The sequence below is a fragment of the Peromyscus californicus genome, unplaced genomic scaffold, assembly GCF_007827085.1.
Source record: "Peromyscus californicus insignis strain IS unplaced genomic scaffold, ASM782708v3 Scaffold_2__1_contigs__length_46816999, whole genome shotgun sequence".
NCBI lineage: Eukaryota > Metazoa > Chordata > Mammalia > Rodentia > Cricetidae > Peromyscus > Peromyscus californicus.
Window position 1 is genome coordinate 41,114,459 of NW_026294540.1, and position 22,152 is coordinate 41,136,610.

Here is a 22,152-nt window from a genome sequence, read left to right on the forward strand (position 1 = left end):
GTCTTGGCAAGCTAAGGCAGAGCCGAGCCAGCCTCTTCAGCAGGAACGTGTCCAGGGACATCAGAAAGGTTTGTCTGGAACTGGCAGGGGGAAGCAAACAGCGACCCTAGCTGGAGTTACAACCCCGGAAGGCTGTGCTGAAGAGGCACCAGACACCAGAAATGTCCCCACATGCAAGCCGCAAATCAGTTTCAAGGACCAGCATGGGTAGTCTGAGCTGTCAGGGTGGAGGCAGGGGTCGGGGGTACAGCTAGCGAATTTCCCACAGAGTCAGATGCGATGGCAGCTGATCGCCTCTCCTCCGGTCAGATGGGACAAGTTGTGTGACCAGGATTGCTAGATCCAATCCCTGTCCAATTTGGCTCTTGAGGCTACACCCATGCAAGTGAGGAGGGGAGAGGAGAATCTTGGTGTGCACAGTGTTTGGTGATAATTGGGCCCTGGGTTGAAACTCCTGCATTTCCTATTTCTAAGTCAGCTGGTTCCTTTACTGCACAGTCCCTGTTACCTCCCCACAAATGGAAAGAAAGCCCGGGGCTCCTTAACAGTCCCAGTGATTCTCTGAACCTGTACTTTCTGCAACCATGGCTTCAGTGAATTGACCATGGATCCAAACTATTGAGGAAAAATGCATTGGTACTGAAAACGCAGAGGCATTTGGGTTTTGGGGTCGCAATTGTTCCCTAAATAGTCCAGAGAAGCAGCTACTCACAAGAAAGTTACACCACCTTCCGTGTTGTAAGCAAAGGGAGATGGTTTTAACTCCACAGGCGAGCAGGTTCTCCGCATGTGGATTGAAGTCCCTTTGGGGGGGTCAAATGACCCTATCACAGGGGTTGCCTAAGACCATCAGAAAGCACAGATGTGTACATTACAATTCATAACAGTATTGAATTACAGTTATGAAGTAGCAGCAAAATAATTTTATGGTTGGGGGTCATCACAACAAGAGGAACTGTATAACTGTATCGAAGGGTCAGGATGGTTGAGAAGTACTGGTCTAGCGGGGATAGGACCGGGTTCTCTGTACACATGGCACTATTTTATGTATAGGACTTGAATGTATGTGGATTTGGGTATCCTGGCCAGGAGGAATCTGGAAATCAGCCTCTATGGATACCAAGCGATGGCTGTATTTGAGGACGTGGGGAAAGGAGACAATTATTTGATGCTTGGCTAAAGAAAGCGTTTGGTAGGACTTAGCATTAGCAACCTTCGTTAAATAGTGAATAACCTCTAGAATGTTCTAGAGCTTCGTCCCTTTCCTTCTGGGGTCCATTTCTTTCCTACCACTCACCTGGAAGGTTCGGGGCTATTTGCTCTGATGTGGGGGATACCACCGAGGGATGGTGCTGTACCCATCAGGCGCTGGCTACAGTGGGAAGCTGAGGAAGCCGTGGGCTTTGGGTTGGAGGTTGGAGTGAGTTTACTGTTTTCGTTAGGTTTTGATGGTTTGCTGCCAGATGCTGTCTGAGCCTTTGCGACTCTGCAGGTGCCTTCTCGTCCTGTTCTTTGACTAATACGCCCAAGATTTTAGTCCTCTGCCCTCTGTGTTTGCAAAGCAGAGGATGTGACTTTTCCAAATTGTCCTTGATGTAGAAGTAAGTTAGTTATCTTACTAGTTTATTACAATGTAAATACTGAAATGACCCTTCTCCAAAGCACTAAATTAGTATAAGGTGGCTGTCAGGTGGCCATTGGAGGCTACCATTAGAACAAGTGTAAACATCCTGGGATCAGTTTGAAAAGAGCACTTTACCCTGTTCTGGCCTCCACATTCTCTGAACTGTGTCAAAAGTGAGATGGCTGGGGATATGGCTCAATCATAGAACACAGGCCTGGCATTGTATGAAGCCCTAGGTTTGAGCCAAGACAGACAGACAGACAGACACACACACACACACACACACACACACACACACACACACACACAGGCACACAGACTTTAGAGTCAATGCAGAGTCAAGAGTGGTACTAAAGAGATCAGAGCACAGGGTTAGGGATGCAGCTCAGTGTTAAAGTCTCTTCCGGGCATATTTACCACTCTGGGTTTTGACTCTACACTGTAATATAATGAATAGGTAGATCAGATGGATAGATGACAGATAGATAAATGATAGGTAATAGATAAATAGATTAGATACATAATAAGTAGAAAATAGATGATAAATAAGATGGATGATAGATGACAGAGGAAGCGATTACTTACATGGTTCTATTATTAAAACTCGGGAGTCAGACATTGGAGTAAAAACCTGATAGAGCCAAAGAGTGGTGGAGAAACAATCAGCTGACCCTGCCTCTCCACCTTCCCAGCTGGAAAAATAAAACTTGAATCTTTTTAAGCCTCTCCCTCTTCCTTCCTGTGTCTCTCTATCATAATCTGGGTCTGCCAAAGACTCAAAAGTTAACTCTGGCCCACTGAATGTTTACTCCGCCCTCTGGTTCAAGGTTTAACTTTATTGGCAGTCTCGGGAGTGTCAGAGTGTCATCAAAATATCCCACAACAATAGATAGTTGATAGATGATAGATAGATATATGCTATAGATGATAGACGATAGAAAGATAGATAGAAAGATAGATAGATAGACAGACAGACAGACAGACAGACAGATAGATAGATAGATAGATAGATAGATAGATAGATAGATAGATAGACAGACAGAACCAGAATATAGGTGATTAATACAGAGGAATACCTATTACAATGGATGTTATCTAGCTACAAATAAAGTCAAAAGGAACTGTGGATCTGCAACACCACCAACATTCACATAAGCGCTACTGTGGTTGTATTACATCTGCTCATTCCTTTAACCCTGTTACGACCCAGTGCAGCAGCCATGACATTTGAAAAGGCATCTTCTGAGGATTAGGAAGCTCTGTGGCATCATCACTGCCTGAATTCTGGGAAAACAGAGTTGGCATGGGCTGAAGGAACAACAGAGCTTCGTGAGTGGCATGGGAGTCAGTCTTAGTTGACTCATGCTGACGTAGCACAACGTCTCCAACTTTGCTGCATAAACTGTAGAAGTTTATGTCTCAGGGCTGCAAGGCTGGGAAATCCAGCGCCGGGGTAGGGCCAGTTTCTGACAGGGCCCGAGCACTCCGAGACAGCTCCTTCTCGGTTGTCTTGCTTGCACTTGTGGAAGAGGTCAGCCGTTCCTAGTGTCCTTCTTTCACAAGAGTGCCAGTCCCACTCATGAAAGCTCGCCCCTCACAACCTGATCACCTCCCACAGCCCTCGCCTAACAGCACCAGCTTGGCAGTCAAGAGTTTCAACATACAAATTCAAGTAAGACCCAGACGCTTGGACTATGCAGGGTCCACTGCTCTTCACAATTAGATCTTTTGGTAGACATTCTCAAAAGACTTGTTAGCTGACAATTGTTGGTGCCTATGCCACGAGCCTGCTCATGGCAAATAGCCACTGGACCACTGAGCTACTTCTCCAGCTACCTATCGTGACAACAGAGTTTCAGTCCAGCATTAGGAATATCATGACATTGCTTAAGAAAGGCCTTTTGGATGACCTGAGGTTCTCCCAGGAGCCCACAGTAAACGACCTTAATCTAAATCAATGGTTCTCAACCTTCCTAAAACTTTAATACAGTTCCTCCCGTTGTGGTGACCCCCAACCATGAAATTATTTTCATTGCTACTTCGTAACCGTAATTTTGCTGTTATGAATAATTACATAAATATCTGTATTTTCTGATGGTCTTAGGGGACCCTCATGAAAGGGTCATTCGACTCCCAAAGGGTCTCAACCCATAGGTTGAGATCCTCTTGTCTAAAAGCTGCTGACCCACAAGCACAGTTGTGAGAACTGCTTCCAGTCCCATGGAGAGCACGTTCGCAAGAGGGTTGGTTTTCTGTTGCTGTGATAAACACTGACCAAACCAACCTGGAGAGGAAAAGGTTTAATTTGGCTTACGTGTCCTCATCATGGCCCACCATTGAGCATGCAGATGAGTAGATGTTTGGAAGCCCGTGGACTGAAATTGCTCCTAAGCCCTTCTTCATTTGGACAGTGAGCCAACGTGATCTGTGTGCATTATTATACCTCATGGTACCTTAAATGAGGCAAAAATGCTGGGTTTTCTTTCTGTTTCTACTAGCTTTTCAAATCGTCACTATCTGAGTTGGCGCTCTGCTGTGATGATAAAAACCATGATCAAAGGCAGCTTGGGGAGGCTGGGGTTGATTTGACTTACATATCCCAATCACAGTCCATCCTTTCCTCGAGTAAAGTCAAGGCAGGAACCATGGAGGAACACTGCTTAGTGGTTTGCTCCCCATGGCTTGCTCAGCTTGCTTTCTTTAGACAATGCAGGACCAGATGTCCAGGGGTGGCACCACCCACAGTGGGCTAGGCCCTTCCACATCAATCATTAATCAAGAAGATGCCCCCACAGACCTATCTGATGGAAGGAATTCCTCTGCTGAGGTTCCCTCTTCCCAGGTGACCCTAGTCTGTGTCAAGTTGACAAAAATCTAAGCAGCACAGTCATGAAAGGCAAGGGTGTCAGAAATTAAGGAGCATTGTGACAGTTAGTCTTCCAACACTGTAATAAAATATCTGACATAATTAACCTATGAACAGAAAGGGGTAGTTAGTGCTCAGCTTCAGAAGTCCTAATCTTTGATCAGATGAGCCATTGCTTAGGGCCTCAGGAGAGCATACTGGATGGAACCAGTTGGGAGCTGGAGACAGAACAAGCTTCTACCTCATAGCTAGGAAGAAAAAAAGACCAGTGTCCTGAAATCTTTCTAAAGGGCACACTCCCAATGACTTAAATACCTCCCATTAGACCCCACCCCTTAAAGAGTCGCAGCACCTCCTGGTCCTGCCCCTGGGAATCAAGCCTCTAACACAGACCTTTGGGAGACACTGAACATGCACACTACAGACAATGGTCCTTGAAGACACCCATGTTATGTGTGTGGTTAACACTGTAGCCCAAGGAAGTCCCTCCGGATATCAGTTTTCATTAAGAGTACATTCCGTTGACGGCCGGGGACGTTCTCTGAAGAGCTGGTGTCTCTGACGTATGAGTAGTATTTCCTTATTATCAGCAGTAAATCCTAAGAATCCATCTGTGGTGAGTCATAAATGCAGACTGAATATGTAGTGTATCTTCAGGTGTTTGACTGTTTTATATCACAGAATATAGTTGATGTGAAAACAAGTGACCAGTGAGTTACAAATGGCCTTTGCTCTAAATAATACTTCAAATGTACAGTACCTCCTATGCTTATAGTAATGTCCAGAGTGGTCGAAACGCACGGAAACCTCACTGTCGGGTCTTAGGAGAGAAATGTTGCACGCCAGGGCTTCTGCTCTGAATTTTGTTATTCATTAGATAACTAACTAGTTATGGGCAAAAGAATAAGCTTAAGGAAATAATTGTTTTTTTTAAAAATAAGTGTGTGTGTGTGTGTGTGTGTGTGTGTGTGTGTGTGTGTATTACCATGGGCTTTTTCATAGTCAAGAATCACTTACTATCATAAAAAATCAAATGAGAATTTGTAGACTATAATAATATATACTAGTACATTAATGTGTAGAACAGAGATGTACTCAGAGTTATTCCAGGATGATGTAACCTTGTGATATAGAGAAAGGATGGCTGTGGATGTTATGTATATTAATACTGTAAATGAACACGTCTGACTTGGTTCTGTCGGTTTGTATGTAAGGAGGATGTTCCTCACCTTCAGGGCTAGCCCTGCTTGTTTGATATGATTTATTTGTTAAACACATGACCATGCTCATGTTGCATGAGGGGACCCTCAGTATCTGTTTTGTTTTGGTTTTTTAGAGTGAAAGTGCCCTTGCGAAAGAAAAAGAGCTGTCGATCGAACTTGCAAACATCAGGGATGAAGTTGGTAAGTAGGTTATCTGACATGAAGACCGTTTACCATGTAGAGGCGGTGGGACCTGGGAGAATGGAGTCTAAAAATGAGGCAGTCTAAAAATGAGGCGGTCTCATGCGCCAGCCGACTTTACTCAGACAATTTATACTCTGAGGGTTAAGAAAGGTGACATGAGGTAAAATTCTCATGAGTTCGAGCTGTATGCAATCAGAAGCTGCACGTTCCAAAAAACGTATTTTTCCATAGAGGTATATAAACAATAACAATAGCCACTTGTGATGAGTAATCTAAAGTGAACTCACTCCTGTCCCCCCACACCTGGGAGGGGCACAAAAACACATTCCAAGAACAATTTGTGTCTTTGAAGAAACTGAGGTCACAAGACACGGGTCTTGTTTTCCTGGAGTTTTTTCACAGGCATGAAGAATTCCTCTCGCAGGACTCCCTTCTTGGACTGTGTTCTAGCAAAGACCATGAAGGATGTCTTTTTCCCATGCCTTGAATATGTAACAAAGCCCACGGTATCTCCTGTAATAAGCCAAATCAGACCTGTCTAGACCAGTGAAGCATCTTTGCCAGCACAGTGGTGGTCGGCTAGAGCCTCACAGGGAACATAACTCCTACAGGTATGTTCTGACAGAGGCTATGGGTCGGCTAGAGCCTCACAGCTAGCAATGGGAACAATCAGGCCTGGGATGTTCTTCACAGACGGCAGCCAGCACACACATCAGTCTCTATCACGGGCTATGACAAGCGTCCCTCCCTCTATGCACCTCCAAAGCCATTCTGGGTTTGTGTGAAATGGGTGTTGCAGGGCTTCCTGCAGCTGGATGCACCTTGCCGTGAAAACGCTGTCGTCTCCAAAAGGCTTAAAAACACCTGCCTGGCTGGAACAATATAATGGGGGATCATATTGAAATGTGTAATCTTGAGTATACTCTGAGACTTTGTCAAAGTAAGGATGACCCCCATGCCCCTGGAATGTGATAGGAGACAGGCTTCCTCTCTAGTTGAGGGACTGGCATGTCTGCCATGTCTTGTACACCTCCCCTAAACCCCCCACTCCACCTCACCCACCCCGTTCCTCTTTCTTCCTTTTTCTCCAGGACTAGGGATTAAACCCAGGGCTTTGTTTAAGCTAAGCAGCCACTAGATCCCTGAGCTGCAGACATTGTAAAAATGTTTTATTCGAAACTGGATCTCATTAAGTTTCCCAGGCTGACCTTGAACTCACTTTGCAGCCTAGACTGGCCCAAAATGTGTGACTTACCTCAGTCTCTTGAGCAGCTAGATTTACAGGCTTGTGCCATGTGGCCCATTTTCTCTCTTGTCTACCCACCGCTCTGTGTCCCCAGGACTCAGTTAGCAAACCGTGGTCCTTTTCCATTGGCCTGCTGTTCTAACCACAAGTGCACATCTCCCCTCTACTTAACGTGACCTTGGAAACAGCCTACCCATGCAGGTGTGGTCTCCTCCATTAGGTAAAGGAACTTGACCCCTCTAGGCCACCGTTGGCAGGTGTCTGGCTATGCGAATTGTCAGCAGTCCATCTTTCTCTAGTGACCACGGGTTCTCAGGGGAGCAGTGGACAGATAAGGCAATAGGCTTTAAGTGCAGGTTTCCCCATTCTCTCTTTTATTTTGTTGTTTCTCCTCTGTGGGCTTGGTGGCTTCCTTTCTCATAGAAATGGCTCAGAAGTGGTTATTTCTCCTTTCCAAGGAGAGCTGGGTCCTGTGAGAACACAACAAATAGCAATATCCTATGCCTGCCCAGCCTGCGTGGGACCCACAGCAGCAGGGTTCCCACCCCAGCTCCCTGACCCACGAAGGAGCTGGAGGACTAACCCAGACACAGGCTTAGCTGAGAAGGGCCAGCTAGACAAGCCATGGTGGAGCTTGTGAGGGACGCTCCCAGGAACCCGAGGCCCATGCAGTCGGTGCTAAAGCTGTGGGAAAGCAGCCACCAGAGAGGGGGACGTGACAGGCTCCCTGCTCCCTTCAGGCTCCTGCTGGAAAAGTGTCACCCTCTCATTTTGTTGTCCCCATTTCCGTGGAGACTGAGTCCCTTTCCCTGAAGTTGTCACCACCTCTTCTAATTTGCTACCATGGGGTCTTACCACCCGGATCATCCACAGGCCCTGCGGGAGCAGCTGAGGGTGAGGCCACCCTCGCTGGGTCAAGAGCTGTTTTTACTCCTCTTTGAGGAGGTCTTACCATCCATTCACTGAAGGAGCCCTGGGGTCCCCAGATGATGTGCTGTTGAACTGATAACATCCGAGAGACCTCCCTGCAGGCGACTCCCCATGGGAGTCACCAAAAGAACATTCTTCCACGGAGTCCGCATTATCAGAAAGACATTTCTGCTCCTCCAACTCTAGCTGCAAAGGTCCCTCTCCTTCCAACTCACCCAGCCCCCGCCCTCTGAGGGATGGAAATGTGAGACCTCTCTTTCCAAATAAAGCTGCAAAACAGGGAGTGTGATGGACATTTGTCCTGCTGGTCAGTTCCCAGGTGACAGGGACTGAGCACAGCTGTGAACCCTGGATCTTGTCCCTGCCTTAGTCGCAACCCAGTCTCCCGAGATGACCCCTAATAGTACTGTGGAGGCAACTCAGAGGCATAGGGGTGGAGAGAGATCCCACAAGGTCCCGATTCATAGTGACAGCCACCTCATGGTCAAAGAGATACTTCACAGTGACACGCAGATGTGACTTAAACTGTTTGTGTGTGCTGACAACTCAGTGGCCATTCGGGGGGGGGGGGGAATGTAGCTGAAATTGGGGTGATGCAGCGTTTTTGTCTCATTCAAACAGCCATGGTCGCTTGCTAGAGAGATGTTTGAGTGCTGGCTGGCATAGCTCTCCACCCTTAGGATGCCACCCCTTGGGTCCTGTTTCCCAGAGACTGTCACTCTGTGCTGAAGCCCAGCTTTCCACGATGTGGTATCATAGAGAGGAGTGGAGTGTGGCTAGTGTGGGGCAGACGTCGAGGAGCAAGGATTCCAGTGGTGCATCGACCTTGAGGTTTCCAGATACCCCGCAGGGCCCTGTGTGTTGGCTGCGGGAGCACACTGTTGGACTTAGCGACACCTCCCCACTGGCTCAGAGTTTGGAGTGTGAAGATGAGTGGATCTTTGGGGGCCCAGGACCTGAAGTTACTCATAAGCCCGTCTTCATTCAGAGCGACCCTGACCAGTGTGCATCGTGCCTCATAGCTTCCTCAAGCAGAGACCAGAGAGGAATGTTGCTTACTGCTTCCTTCCAGCTCATGCTCAGTACCTTTCTTATACGGCTTAGGCCCACCTGCCTAGGTGTGGTACCACCCACAGTGGGCTGGGCCTTCCTGTGTCAACCATTAATCAAGAAAATGACCCCACAGACTTGCCCATTTTCTCAGTTGAGGTTCCCTCTTCCCAGATGGCTCCAGCTCATATCAAATTTATGAAAAGCATAAAACAACCTTACCTAGTCATCAAGCTGTTAGGACATATACCATGATCAGACTCCTTATTCTTAATGGGTGTCGGGAAAACACTGAAGTATTTAGTCTCTATGGAGTTTTCATGTGAAAGATGTCAAGCCAGTACCCTGAGATGCTGAAGGAAGCCTCTGAATGTGTTTCTCCCAAGTATGAGTGTGTTTGCAGCTGGTTCCAGGCTTCCGGGCTCCGGAGAGTCACAGGGTAAGTGGGCTTGACCTCTTTGACCTTCGGGCTCCTCTTCATGCGATGAAAAGCCAATTCCAGAAGGAGCTGCTGGGGAAGTGCTTAGCCAAGGTGCGGTGGCTAGCGTACGAAGATAGAAAACAGAGTTCTCTCCAGGTTGAATTTCTCCCCAGAGAGATGTCTGCCCTCCCATGAGCTGGCTTTGGCTTGGAGGACGGCCACCTGATGCACTTGGGTGGCGTGTGCCAAGGCCAATGGTACTGCCTTTAGCAATCTCCGGAAACTTCTAAATGCAGTCAGATTTGCCCTGGCTTTGAGTTTAAGTTATCTGATTCTGTATTAGTGTTAACAATAGAAGCGGAATTCACCTGTCCATTAGGAAAAAAAGCCAGAAAAAAAAACAAAAAAACAAAAATCCAAAACAAACCCAGCAGAGACAAAGCGGAAGTCTCTGACAGCACCATGGCTGGTCCATTCAGCACAGCATTTATCCCAGGAGACGCCCTGCTCTGCCAGCCAGTTCCCACTCCACCATGGAGATTGTGACAGAACAAAGGCAGCAGAAGGGATGTTGGGGACCCATTGTCAGCCCATAAATTCTAGAGCTGTGGTCTGCGCTGCTTCCCTTAAAGAAGACAGCAAAGCCTTCCCACTGACTGCTGAGGGGCCCAGAGGGAAAGCCTTTCTCCTCAGGAGCAGTCCTGTCATTCTTTACACTCCATAACAGTTGATTGCCACGGGAGTCACGGGAGGCGGGGACCAGAAGGAAAGGGAGGGGCTGGAGAGATGCAATTTCTAAACAACTGTGAATCCAGACAGAGTAGAGAAGTTGCCAAGAGTGGGAATAACTCAAACGCTATAGACTTTAAGGTAGAATTGGCCATCTCCGGTCTAACGGTGGCTGCCTAACCTTTTCCATAACTCATAAAATTACTGCCCCAAACTCTACCGATAGCTGTTAAAAAGCTTCCATCCGTTATCCTCACTCTTGGCTTGAATAAATACAACCGTGGTGTCTAGCACACAGAATCAGTGCTTATAGGTGGTCCTCTGGTCTGGTACCTGCCAGAATCATCTGGAGCAGCAGAAAGAAAATATTGAGAGCAAGTCTTGGGTAGGTTTTTAATCTCCCAGATGTTTATAATAATAAACATATGGACAGTGAATTTTGACAATCAGTGAGCACTCTGAAGAAGTAAGTTTTGATTAGAAGCCAAACCAGATAGGAGAGTGTTAGAGGCACTGGGGGAGATGTATGCAGTTGGGCACTCCCCACTGTAGCCTGAGTAGCCTCCACTCACGTGAAGAATTTCAAGATGTGTGACTGAGGGTGTATGCATGTGAGGGCAGATGCCCATAGATGCCAAAGGCCTCTGGTCCAGTTCCCCCTGGAGCTGGAGTTATTGGCAATTGTGAGCCACCCAATGTGGATGGTGGAAGCTGAACTCTGGTCCTTTGCAAACCACTTTACTGGTCCCTTAACAACATACTTCTAGAGAGCACATTGGTCAACAAGGGAATGAAAAATTAGTTTTGAGTATATATGAAAATAAAAATATAACACATCAAAATTTGTGTTGCAGAATTCTCTGGTCATCATAGTTGAATCTTCCCATTCAATCTGCCCTACAAAATTTGGGAAGACACCCAAAATATACTAAGCACTCCATGGGTAATCAGATGGGGAAGGGGGAGGTTATTTGAAAATAGAGATTTTGGCTCCCAGAGGTCTCGTCCGCTGTCAGCAATTTGAGCTTGTTGATAGAGTTTCAGAAAGACTCATTTCCTTGCAGGCTATACTGCCCAGCATGTCAAGGTCTGGGAATCCTGCCCCTCTTGCAGGAAAATGAGATGGGAAAAATTCAAATCAATGATCTCAGCCACTCTGATTAAATTTTATTCTAGTAAATGTCATTTTCCAAAGTCATTTTGGTTTCTCTCCCAAACAGGTGCTTACCCATGCACGGTTGTATTGAACCTGCCAATTCCCAGAGACTAGGTTGGTTGCCATGGAAAATACATTACAGCTACAGTTACACACACACACACACACACACACACACACACACACACACACACACACACACCGCTATACTCTTTTTTTAGACACTGATTTATTCCATGTGGCAGTCATATACTTTTTCGATATTTATAAAATCTTGTTGCATCTATATGCTTAGCACATTCTAATCGTTTTCTGTGGCGGTGCTTGTGTTCAGATCTTATGAAATGTTGAGTCTCTTCAGGCGAGTTTTGCTGTCCCATATATGTTAATGAAGTCTGCAGGGTTAGGGATAGGATGTGGCACATGTACAAGGACCTGGCAGTTTAGTTACTGTCCTGTTGCTGTGAAGAGACACCATGACCGAGGTGATTCTTATAAAAGAAAGCTGATGAGTTGGGGGCTTGCTTACAGATTCAGAGTTAGTCCGTAATCACCATGGTGGGAAGCAGACAGGCATGGCGCTGGAGCAGTGGCTGAGAGCTTTGCATGCTGATCCTCTGACAGCAGACAGAGAGGGGAGAAGGGGAGGGGAGGGGAAGGGAGAGGAGGTGAGGAGAGGGACTGTGACTGAGACTGACATGGGCTTTTGAAACCCCAAAGCCCATCCCTAGTGACGAACTTACTCCAACAAGGTCGTACCTCCTAATGCTTCCCAAACAGTTCCACTAACAGGCGGGGGACCAAGCATGAGCCTCTAGGGGCCATTCTCATTCAAACCACCACACCTGGGTTCGATCCTCAGCACCACATTCACACAAAAATTTCGATCTTAATGAACTTGAATTGACTGTTACTCAGGTGACAAGAACTGCCCCTAAACCCCCTTGGGAACGGACACCCTCTCACATTGTGGAGCCAGATGCTGTCATGGATTTAGTATATAAACAACAGTTTACAGTTTACAAAAGCTTTCCACATTCATTTGAACCTGATGACAACCATAGGCTATGGGTAAGGTAGATGATGCCATGACCACCTAAATATGGTAAAGAAATTGTGGTTAGAGGCACCAGATCATACCACCATAAAGACTTGTCATCCCTCTCCTCCATGGCCACACCAAGCTGCCGTCATGTTGGAAGGTCTAGGTACTTGAGGGACTTTAATAAAAAGCCAGGACATTGTATATTTATATCATATATATCCTGTAACATGCTAAGAGACATTTTGCAAAATATATACATTGTAAATTGCAGTCACATATAAATTTTGTGTATACGGTCTCTTCCTGCCACGAGTCTCTCATACACACAAATATTCTTATTGTGCATCAGAAGCCTCTGGCCCAGGGCTGAGCACAGTGAACCCGGGCCGTTCACTGTTGCCTGCTAATTTATAGACTTAACTGAACGCAAGGGACAAACCCTTTGCTGTGGCATGAACAGCAAAATAAGAGTGTGACAACGGCTCTGACACCAGAAATGCCTGCTCATGTGACAGAGTCAGATGTGAGCAAGATCAGGTGTCTCTCTGTATTCATGGGTTTCACATCCATGGGTTCAGCCAATGCAGAGCAAAAGTAGTGTATACAGTTTTCTTCTGTTCAGAACATGCAGTTTTTTCCTTGTCGTGATGCCCTAAACAATGTAGTACAACATAAAGCACACAGGGTCTATGCTCATACTCCACCAATCCACATAAGGGGCTTGAACATCTTTGAATTTGGGTATCGCTGCGGCGTGGGGAGGTGGGGGGGGCCTCTGGAACCATCTCTATTAATACCAAGAGACAGCAGTGACTAAGATCCAAGGAAGTGAGGCAGTAGGGGTCTTAGAGTTTTAGAGAATATGTAACCCAGGTAAGTGCTAAACGGCTGAGCCTAAACGAAGTTGAGGAGTCCCTGACAAACAGTTCTTCCGTACACTTGACCTTTTACAAAGGTGGCATTAATGACGTCATTGACTTAACCTCTGTACTGGCAAGTGGGAAAAGTAATGAAGACACTTGTGTTTTGTCCATAGGTAACCTTAACCAAGAGGACAGGACGAATGTGTGTGTGCTCATCATAACCATTCAATTACTTGCATGCAAGGCAGGGCTAGTGTTCGGATCTAAGGCACAGATGTTTTTCTCCAGGCAGATTCTCCAATGCTGGTGTTTTTCTTGTCATATCTAATGCCCTTGTGATTTTTCTCATTCATCCACCAGGACCATTTATATGTTAAGGGTACCATTGTCTACTTTACTTGTATAGTGTGGCAGAATTAGCACAAAATAATAGAAATTACAGTGTACGCCTATACATTCAGGTCACCCTTTTGTAATGAAAATTATTTTTTCAGCCATTTATGTGCTTTGGGAGAAATTATTTCTATTGAAGACAATGATAGCTAGACCAATTTTTGCATCGCAAGTAACCATAAAGACTTAACTGACTTCTTCAATAATCTAGCTAAAGCCCCAGAACTCCTTGGGCTGTAGATGTGGCTTAGTCATAGCAGAATTACTGCGGTCACCCCAGTATGAAAAAAGAAAAGGAAGGAAAGAAAGAAAGAAAGAAAGAAAGAAAGAAAGAAAGAAAGAAAGAAAAAGAAAAGAAAGAAGGAAGGAAGGAAGGAAGGAAGGAAGGAAGGAAGGAAGGAAGGAAGGAAGGAAGGAAGGAAGAAAGGAAGGAAGGAAGAAAGATCTTCAAGTCTCTTTAAAAGACTCCTGCTGGGGCTGGAGAGATGGGTCAGTGGTTAAGAGCACACTCTGCTCTTACAGAGGACCCGAGTTCAGTTCCTAGCTCCCACACTGGGTGCCTCACAACCACCTGTAACCCCAGCTCCAGAAGATCTGATGCCCTCTTCTGGCCTCCTTAGGCAACTGCACTCACATGCACATACCTACACACAGACACATATATGGACATAATTAAAATATAGTAACAGTATATTTTTAAAGGCTTCTGCTGAGGACAGTGGTCAGAGCATAACCAATCAGAATGATGGGTCTAGCACCATCCTGAGAGACCAGGCTGAGAGATAAATGTGGACATTGAATAGCAAAATCACTGTGCTTTAGATTTTTAAAATTTGCTTTTTAGTATATCAAGAATGTCTCTAGCCTCCAAGGAAACGCCTTAACTATGTTGGCTGGAGCCTGATTAAAAAAAAAAATTCAAATGGCCAGTTTATTAACTTGTGATAAGAAAAACATCTCAGCCGGGCGGTGGTGGCGCACGCCTTTAATCCCAGCACTCGGGAGGCAGAGCCAGGCGGATCTCTGTGAGTTCGAGGCCAGCCTGGGCTACCAAGTGAGTTCCAGAAAAAGGCGCAAAGCTAACATCTCTTTATAGGCAGGTCTAACTAGAAAGCAGAACCAATCTCCAGAGGCTGAGCAGGGACTAGATGAATTATGCCTTGTAAACACAAATGGCACTGTGCTGAGATGTCCTCAGGCAGCCATCTGCATGCCTCTTTCTTTCTAGGCCTCAGTTCTTAGCCAGGAACCCTGAGGGGACGAGGTATAAGCATGTTAAAGTCACCTGGATGCTTTCACAGACTGCCCAGGGACTGCCTTCCGAACTTCCAGCTGTGATACAGTAACTGCTCCTGCAAAGCCTGTGGTACACAGTTATGAAATAGACAGAACATGGGAGGCGGCGATCTCCAAGGATCTGACAGAAAAGATGCACAGTGAGTCCCACCTTGCTCTCAGCTCTCTGCTGAGGGCCGTTCTTCAGGTGTGGTCACTCGCAGGTCCTGTGGATGGTGGCCATCTCACTGGGCTGGAGAAGCAGATGTCAGAGTTCAGGGTGATGGAAGTAGTTAGAAAGGGTGAGGCAGGTGCTGGGGAGGCAGGTGCTGAGCAGAGAGCTCCGTTTCTTAAAAGGGGAGGGCGCGCATGGGCAGAGAGGCCTGCAGGGGGCGCTGCCCTCACACTACGTGCTGAGGGAGCGTCTAACCTGGAACTTCTTTGCCTGGCAAAGAGATTGGAAGTTTTAGCCAGTTGCTTTACAACAGCCCATTCTGGGGCAGGGGGAGATAGCTACCTACTAGTGAAATGCTTGTCTTACAGGTATGAAGACTGGAGTTAGCCTCAAAATCTAAGCCTAAAAAACAAAAGAAAGCAGGGTGTGGTGGTGTCGTTATGATCCCGGCACTGGCGGAAACAGGCAGTCCCCAAAGGCGCAGTGGCCAGCCAGCCTAGCCTGCTCGACAAAGTCCAAGCAAATGTCAAAGAAGAAGATGGCCAGCACCTGGAGAAAGACACGGTGTCCTCTGACCTCCATGTACACTGGCACACGCACACGTGCGCACACGCACACATGCGCACATACAAACCTGTTCCTGAGAAAACAAATCCACTCCTTGACACCAGCATGAATCTTTTCGGCGGGTGATGCCCACCCTGACCCTATTACATATTCCCACTTGGAAAAGCTTCACCGTCCTGACACTGCCAAACTCGGGAGCAAGCTTCTGAGTCATGAGAATGGGAGACACACACAGACCATTTCCCAACCATGGCGGGGACCCAACCAGTTTCTTCTGCTTAAGCAGCCTTCCTGAAGCATGCCTTAGGAGGAAGAATTCTCTGGGTCTTCCAGCCGAGTGAGCAATAGCAGCCTCACCCAAAGGCCTCTCTGAGATAAAGAATCTCATGGTCCACCCCAGGTAATCCACAAACCGAATTAACTAATGCCTGTGCTTCACAAGGTCCACTGAGCAGTCATTTTAGTGTCTTGCTTATAACAAACAATAAATCTCCCACCCAAGCACTAAGCAGGCACAGCCCTGCTTAGCTTATGAGATTAGACAAGTTCAGGGTGGTAGAGCCATAGAGTCCACAGTGAATGTCAGAATGATCTGGCCCACCCAGCACATGGAAATTGCTAGAAATGTAGACTCTTAGGTCTTGCTTCTAACCTACTTAATCAGAAACCAACCACAAACCTATTGAATGTGAGAGCAGCCAATCTGTTTTAACCCCGCCCACTTGTGGGTCTAACTCGTGCTAAAGTTGTAAAAACCCCTGGCTTAGGATGGAACAATGTGGCAATAACAAGCAAGCGTTTGAGATGCTCACGGATTTGTGTTGATTGCGTGGTCAGCCTTTTATCGCATACAAGATACTCAAGAAGATGGCAGAAGAGGCAAGCTTACTCACCATCTCAGAGACTTCAGTCCATGATTGGCTGGCTCCATAGCTACGGGGCATGTGGTGGTGTGCAAAAATATCACGGTGACACAAGCAGCCAGGACAGAGAAAGCAGAGAGGGGGCCGCTAGCTGGCCCCACAGCCTACGTTTACAGTCTCTCCCAGGAATGCCAACAGAGTATGAATGCATCAAGGGACGAATCCATGGGTGAAGCCAGAGCCCTTGGTGTTGGTTATACACTGGCACTCATGGCTGGCCGCCACCTGCGGCGGCCATGCCAACGGAGGAGAGTGCCGGGGGGGGGGGGGGGGAGAGGAGAGAGAGAGAGAAACAGAGAGACAGAGAGACAGCACGGAGGGAAGAGAACGGAAGGGGAGAGTGTGGAAAGGAGAAAAATAATACACAGAGGGCACACCTGCTTTTTAGGCTGGGACGCCGTCGCAGGCTGGTAACGTAATTAAGGACAGAATCCTTACACTTGGGACCCAGCCACTTCCACAAAGCCCATCCACTGGCATCCAAGGCTTTAGTATCCAAGAGCCTTGGAGGGGGGTCACTTCACACACAGCTCATAACATCCTCTCAGGTGCATCTAGAAAACAAGAGCATGAACTCGGAGTCCTGCCTGCTTCCCCGAGCTGTGAGCTCAGTGATCCATTCCCCAGAGTAGTCAGTGAAGTGTCCAGCATAGAGTGAACACTCAACGCTTGTTTGCCAGGGTATCCTCAGTGGCGTTATCCCAGCTCCTAGTCAGTGTGCGATCTGTGGAGACCAGCATGGTGTCAAGTCATGACTGAGTCTTCCTGTGGAAGTCTCACACTAGCCTAGGAGTGTAGTCTGGTGTGAATCCCATTTTTCAGATGAGGGAATGAAACTTGGAGGGGTTAATCCCCAACATGGGAAAATCCGCCAACAGCAGAACCCAAGTCCAGTCAGCCCATGCTGTTCCACAGCTAGCTGCTTTGTTCAGCGCTACCATGAGGAAATGCTCTATCTGAAGGTGTCACCTGATGATCATAGCGCCTACAGTCACAATTTTTACATGCTGTTACTCTGGCCCTGTTCAGGATTGCATGGAAGGGTTCATTATGACTCATCACCTGGGCTCCATGTGGTTTTTCCTTTTCTCCTTCGTTGCCATTTGTGGTGGTTTGAATAGGAATGGCCCCCATAGACTCATGTGTTTGAATGCTTGGTCCATAGGGCATGGCGCTGTTAGGAGGTGTGACTTTATTGGAGTAGATGTGGCCTTGCTGGAGGCAGTGTGCTACTATGGAGGCGGGCTTTGAGGTCTCATATGCTCAAGCCATGCCCAGTGTGGGATACAGTCTCCTGCTGCCTGTGGATCAGGATGTAGAACTCTCAGCTCCTTCTCCAGCACCACGTCTGCCTGCCCGCCACCATGTTTCCTGCCATGATGATAATGGACTGAACCTTCAAAACTGTAAACGACCCCAATGAAATGTTTTCCTTTCCAAGAGTTGCTATGGTCATGGTGTCTCTTCACAGCCACAGAACACTGACTAAGACACCATTCCACCTAGCCTCACACTCTAAAGCTCTTTAGCAGCACCTTGCATTTAACCATCAGTAACACCGGTGAGGGATGGCTTTGACCCAGTCAGACTCCATGCTGGATGCTTCAGGGACCTGAATCCATTTATCCAAGCTACTTTTCTACTGATGTGATTAAAGACTGACCTAAAACAATTTGGGGAGGAGGGGGTTTATCTGGCTTACACATCCTGATCACAGTCTATCAATGAGGAATGTTGGGGCAGGAACTCAAGTAGGAACCCGGAGGAAGGATCTGAATGGTCCTTACTGGCTTGCTCAGTTTGCTTTTTCATACAGCCCAGGCCCACCTGCCCAGGGGTGGCACCACCCACAGTGGGCACAGTGGGCTGAGTCCTCCCATAACAATCATGAATCATGAAAATGCCCCCAAAGACTTTCCCACATACCAATTTGATGGGGGCAATTCTTCAAATGAGGTTCCCTCTTCCCCGATGACTCCAGCTTGTGTCAAGTTGGGAAAAAAAAAAAAAAAAAAAAACCCAGCACACAATTAAATCCTGGCCTCATCCTTCATTTGACAGGTGAAGCTTACTTCTCAGTGTTCACCCTGTCTGTCATGGTGACTGGAAGTTAGGGCCATTTGCGTGTCAGCAGGAAGGTGGAGCTCCTAGACAAAGCCCTGTAATGATGAAATGGGGTGGGGGCTCTTCTGTTCAGTGGGCTCCACCCCTGCAGTGTGGATGTGAGTCCATTGGCAGGAACAGTCGCCAGCTGAAGCTGAGAGCGCTCCAGGCATCCTGAGGGAGAGGTGACTCTCACATACCTTTGCCTCAGACTACCCAAGAGGAGAAGCCTCCTTTCTCAGGCAGCTCCCCTAGCACTCTGCGGGAAGGAGTGGCCTGCCTTTGTTCAAGTCAGTGCTGTCTTGTTCTCAGTGAGGGGAACTGGCAGCCCAGCCAGCGTCCGGACAGGGCATTGAATGGACGTTTCTGTTAGGGTGGTAAACGGGAGCACTGGTCGGACTGCTGGTTTTTAAACAATACACACACTCAGGGCTGGAGAGATGGCTCAACTATTAGAATGCACACTGCTTTTGTGGATCCCCAGCACCCATATGGTGCCTCACAGCCAGCTGTAACTCCAGCTCAAGGGGGATCTGAAATACTCACATGCCCATACTCACATATACACACACGTATACATGATTAGAAATAGAAGTAAATCTAAAAATCAATAATATGTATTAAATCATATGTCTATATGGAATCAATTATATATACCTACACACAACACATGTATATGCACACATGCACACCCGGGCTACTGTCAATTGCCTGAATACCTTGCTTGTTCTGTATGTGTATCTAATGTTAGTCAGTAGAAACAGTTCTGTGTGGCTTGCTTTGTCCCTTGATGTGTTTGAAGAGATAGGGACACTGTGCTGAGTTGACGGAGAAATTTATGCCTCTCAGGTGAAATTAGGTTTTGAAGATTTTAAAATGTTAATCCTTATCCTTTATTCCATTTGAAACTAAAGACAGTAAACACACACACATACACACACACACACACACACACACACACACACACAGAGTCATATGTCTGAGCAATCCTCATATCAGAGAGGAGCCTCCCAAGCCCCATGACATACACTGAACTGAACAGCCTGAAAAAGGAATAAAAGCGGGAAACTGTTACCTTCAACACACACTAGTTCACTCTCTAGCTGCCGCTTGGCCTCCTCGCCCATCTAGTACAAACTGGGAATGGGGACACCAGAGCAAAGGGGTGGAAGTCTAAATTGGTGATGTATTGTGGAAGGGGGCCTCTGTAAACTGTGAGGCTTTGAACATGGTTGGGTCCAGAAATGTTTTCTAGAACTCAGTGGGGTCCGTCCTCCCTGGTGAAAGGGGCCCACGTGAATGTTCACCAGTGTTTAAAGTTTTCGGCCCTTTATTGAAAGCTCTTTCTAAAAGGCATGCTCACTATGGAGATGGATATAGCCTGGGTCACTTATGGGTCAGATCTCTGAGGTCAACCGAAAAGGTTCACCCTGTGATGCACTTTACACAGGGGAAAAAAATGAAGTAGAAAATTGTTGGTGGAGTTCTCCTAGCCAATCAACAGCCCCAAAACAAACACACTGAGGCTTAATGCTAATTATAAATGCTTGGCCCGTAGCTCAGGCTTATTACCAACTAGCTCTTACAACTTAAAAATTAACCCATATTTCTTATCTAAGTTCTACCACATGGCCAATGGACTGTTAACTCGTTTTGTACATGGCCTGCTCCCTCTGTGTCTGCCTGGCGACTCTCTGGCCCCACCCTTCTTTTTCCCATAGTCCTCAGTTGTCCCGCCTATACTTCCTGCCTGGTTGCAGGCTAGTCAGCCTTTTATTAAACCAATTCGAGTGACAAATCTTTACAGTATACAAAAAAAATATTCAACAGCATTTCCCCCTTTTGTCTAATTAAAAAGGAAGGTTTTAACTTCAACACAGTAAAATTATATACAGCAAAAGCAGTTATCAAGTAAGAATTACAGTTACAATATCCAGTCTATTTGTATTTGGCAAATGTAGAGAAAATATTCTATTATTCATCTTATCTTTGTGAGTTTAAAGTTTTATACCTAATTTACCTTTTATCATAACTAAGGAAAACTTTAAGTCTAATTAATCAGTCTTTAACTCCATCAAAGACCCCAGAAGGATGAAATGTTACTTAACAACAGGGACATCTGGCTACCTGGATATTCAGCCTAAGTTCTTCTGTAATGTTGGGGCATCCATCTTTGGCCTGCAGGCCTATGATATCTGACAGACTTTTTTGAGAGGCAGAGAATTTTGAAGGACTATCCTACCTTGTCTTGGCAAAGTTTGGCAGTTGCTTTCTTTTGCATCCTTTGGTCCAGTTTGGACAGTATATTGTCAGCAGTTGAGGAAAGGGCAGTTTCTTTGCCCAAATGACTAGCTTTTGCCATAAAGAAAACAAACTCCATACAGAGTTTCTTCTATTCCTCATCATCTTCTGTGAAGTAGATTGGTACTGCCAGAAGCAGACATGTCTCACTGTCATGAAAAGCCTTAGGGTATTAAATATATCCTATCATTTCTATTTTCCCCCTTTTCTTTTCAGAAAGAGATCCCTGAATCTAATCTCCTTTGTTTAGCTTTTTTTTTTTTATTTTTTTCGAGACAAGGTTTCTCTGTGTAGCTTTGCGTCTTTGTTTAGCTTTTTTCCTGACCATTACCCATAACAACTTGCAATCAACCTCCCTTAAATAATAATAAATATCCACAACCCATCTTTTGAGAATGTGGGCATCATTCTCTAGACTGCTTCCTGTTGTTTGGGGGCATTGGTAATATTTGGAAGGAACCTTGAGAAAATCAGGATAATTGTTAGGTCTTGGATAGAGTATTCTGTGATGCTGGATCATCTCAGTGTCTGGTTTCCTTGCTCTGAAAATACATAAAATTTTAAAGGTAACATACATATCTGAATTAATATAAGTATAGACTGTGCATTGTAGACAATTCAGCCAAAGATGATTTTCTGTTTTATGTTTGAGCAGGTAAAATATACATTATGTGTTTTGTAGTTGTTCTAGGTTTATTTCTTTATGTTTGTAGTCACAATTTTCAGGTCTTCCTCAATCAAACCTGATTTTCTTTATCCCAGAATGAATCCACAGCCTCTCATTTCCTGTGGAAATAAAAACATAACCTCTTCCCAAAGTAACACACCTTTTGACTTAAATTTTGAAGTCAAGACATTTTCAAAATATATAGGTTGGTTTAATCTAGCATCCCTCACAATTCAGCGTGTCCTAGTAGCCAAAACAATTCAAAGACAACACAATATCATACAGGATTCAAACTCTCTGTGCATTTTCATCTTTATGTGGACTTTTTCTTCTTTTATATTACTTACTCCCTCTTTAAGGACTTTACCCTATTATTTTTGTATGACCTTTCTCTTCTCTCTTCTAAGAATAT

The 22,152-nt window shown here is 46.1% G+C and overlaps 1 protein-coding gene across 7 annotated transcripts in view; it reads left to right on the plus strand.

The window, feature by feature from the left end:
* The window catches only part of Mtus2 (microtubule associated scaffold protein 2), a 370,144-nt gene that overhangs the window by 322,686 nt on the left and 25,306 nt on the right, over positions 1 to 22,152 (plus strand). For all 7 annotated transcript variants that reach the window (XM_052754545.1, XM_052754543.1, XM_052754544.1 and 4 more), the window contains one exon: positions 5,827 to 5,893. In XM_052754545.1, the coding sequence (XP_052610505.1) occupies positions 5,827 to 5,893 (67 nt within the window). The remainder of the gene's footprint in view (positions 1 to 5,826; positions 5,894 to 22,152) is intronic.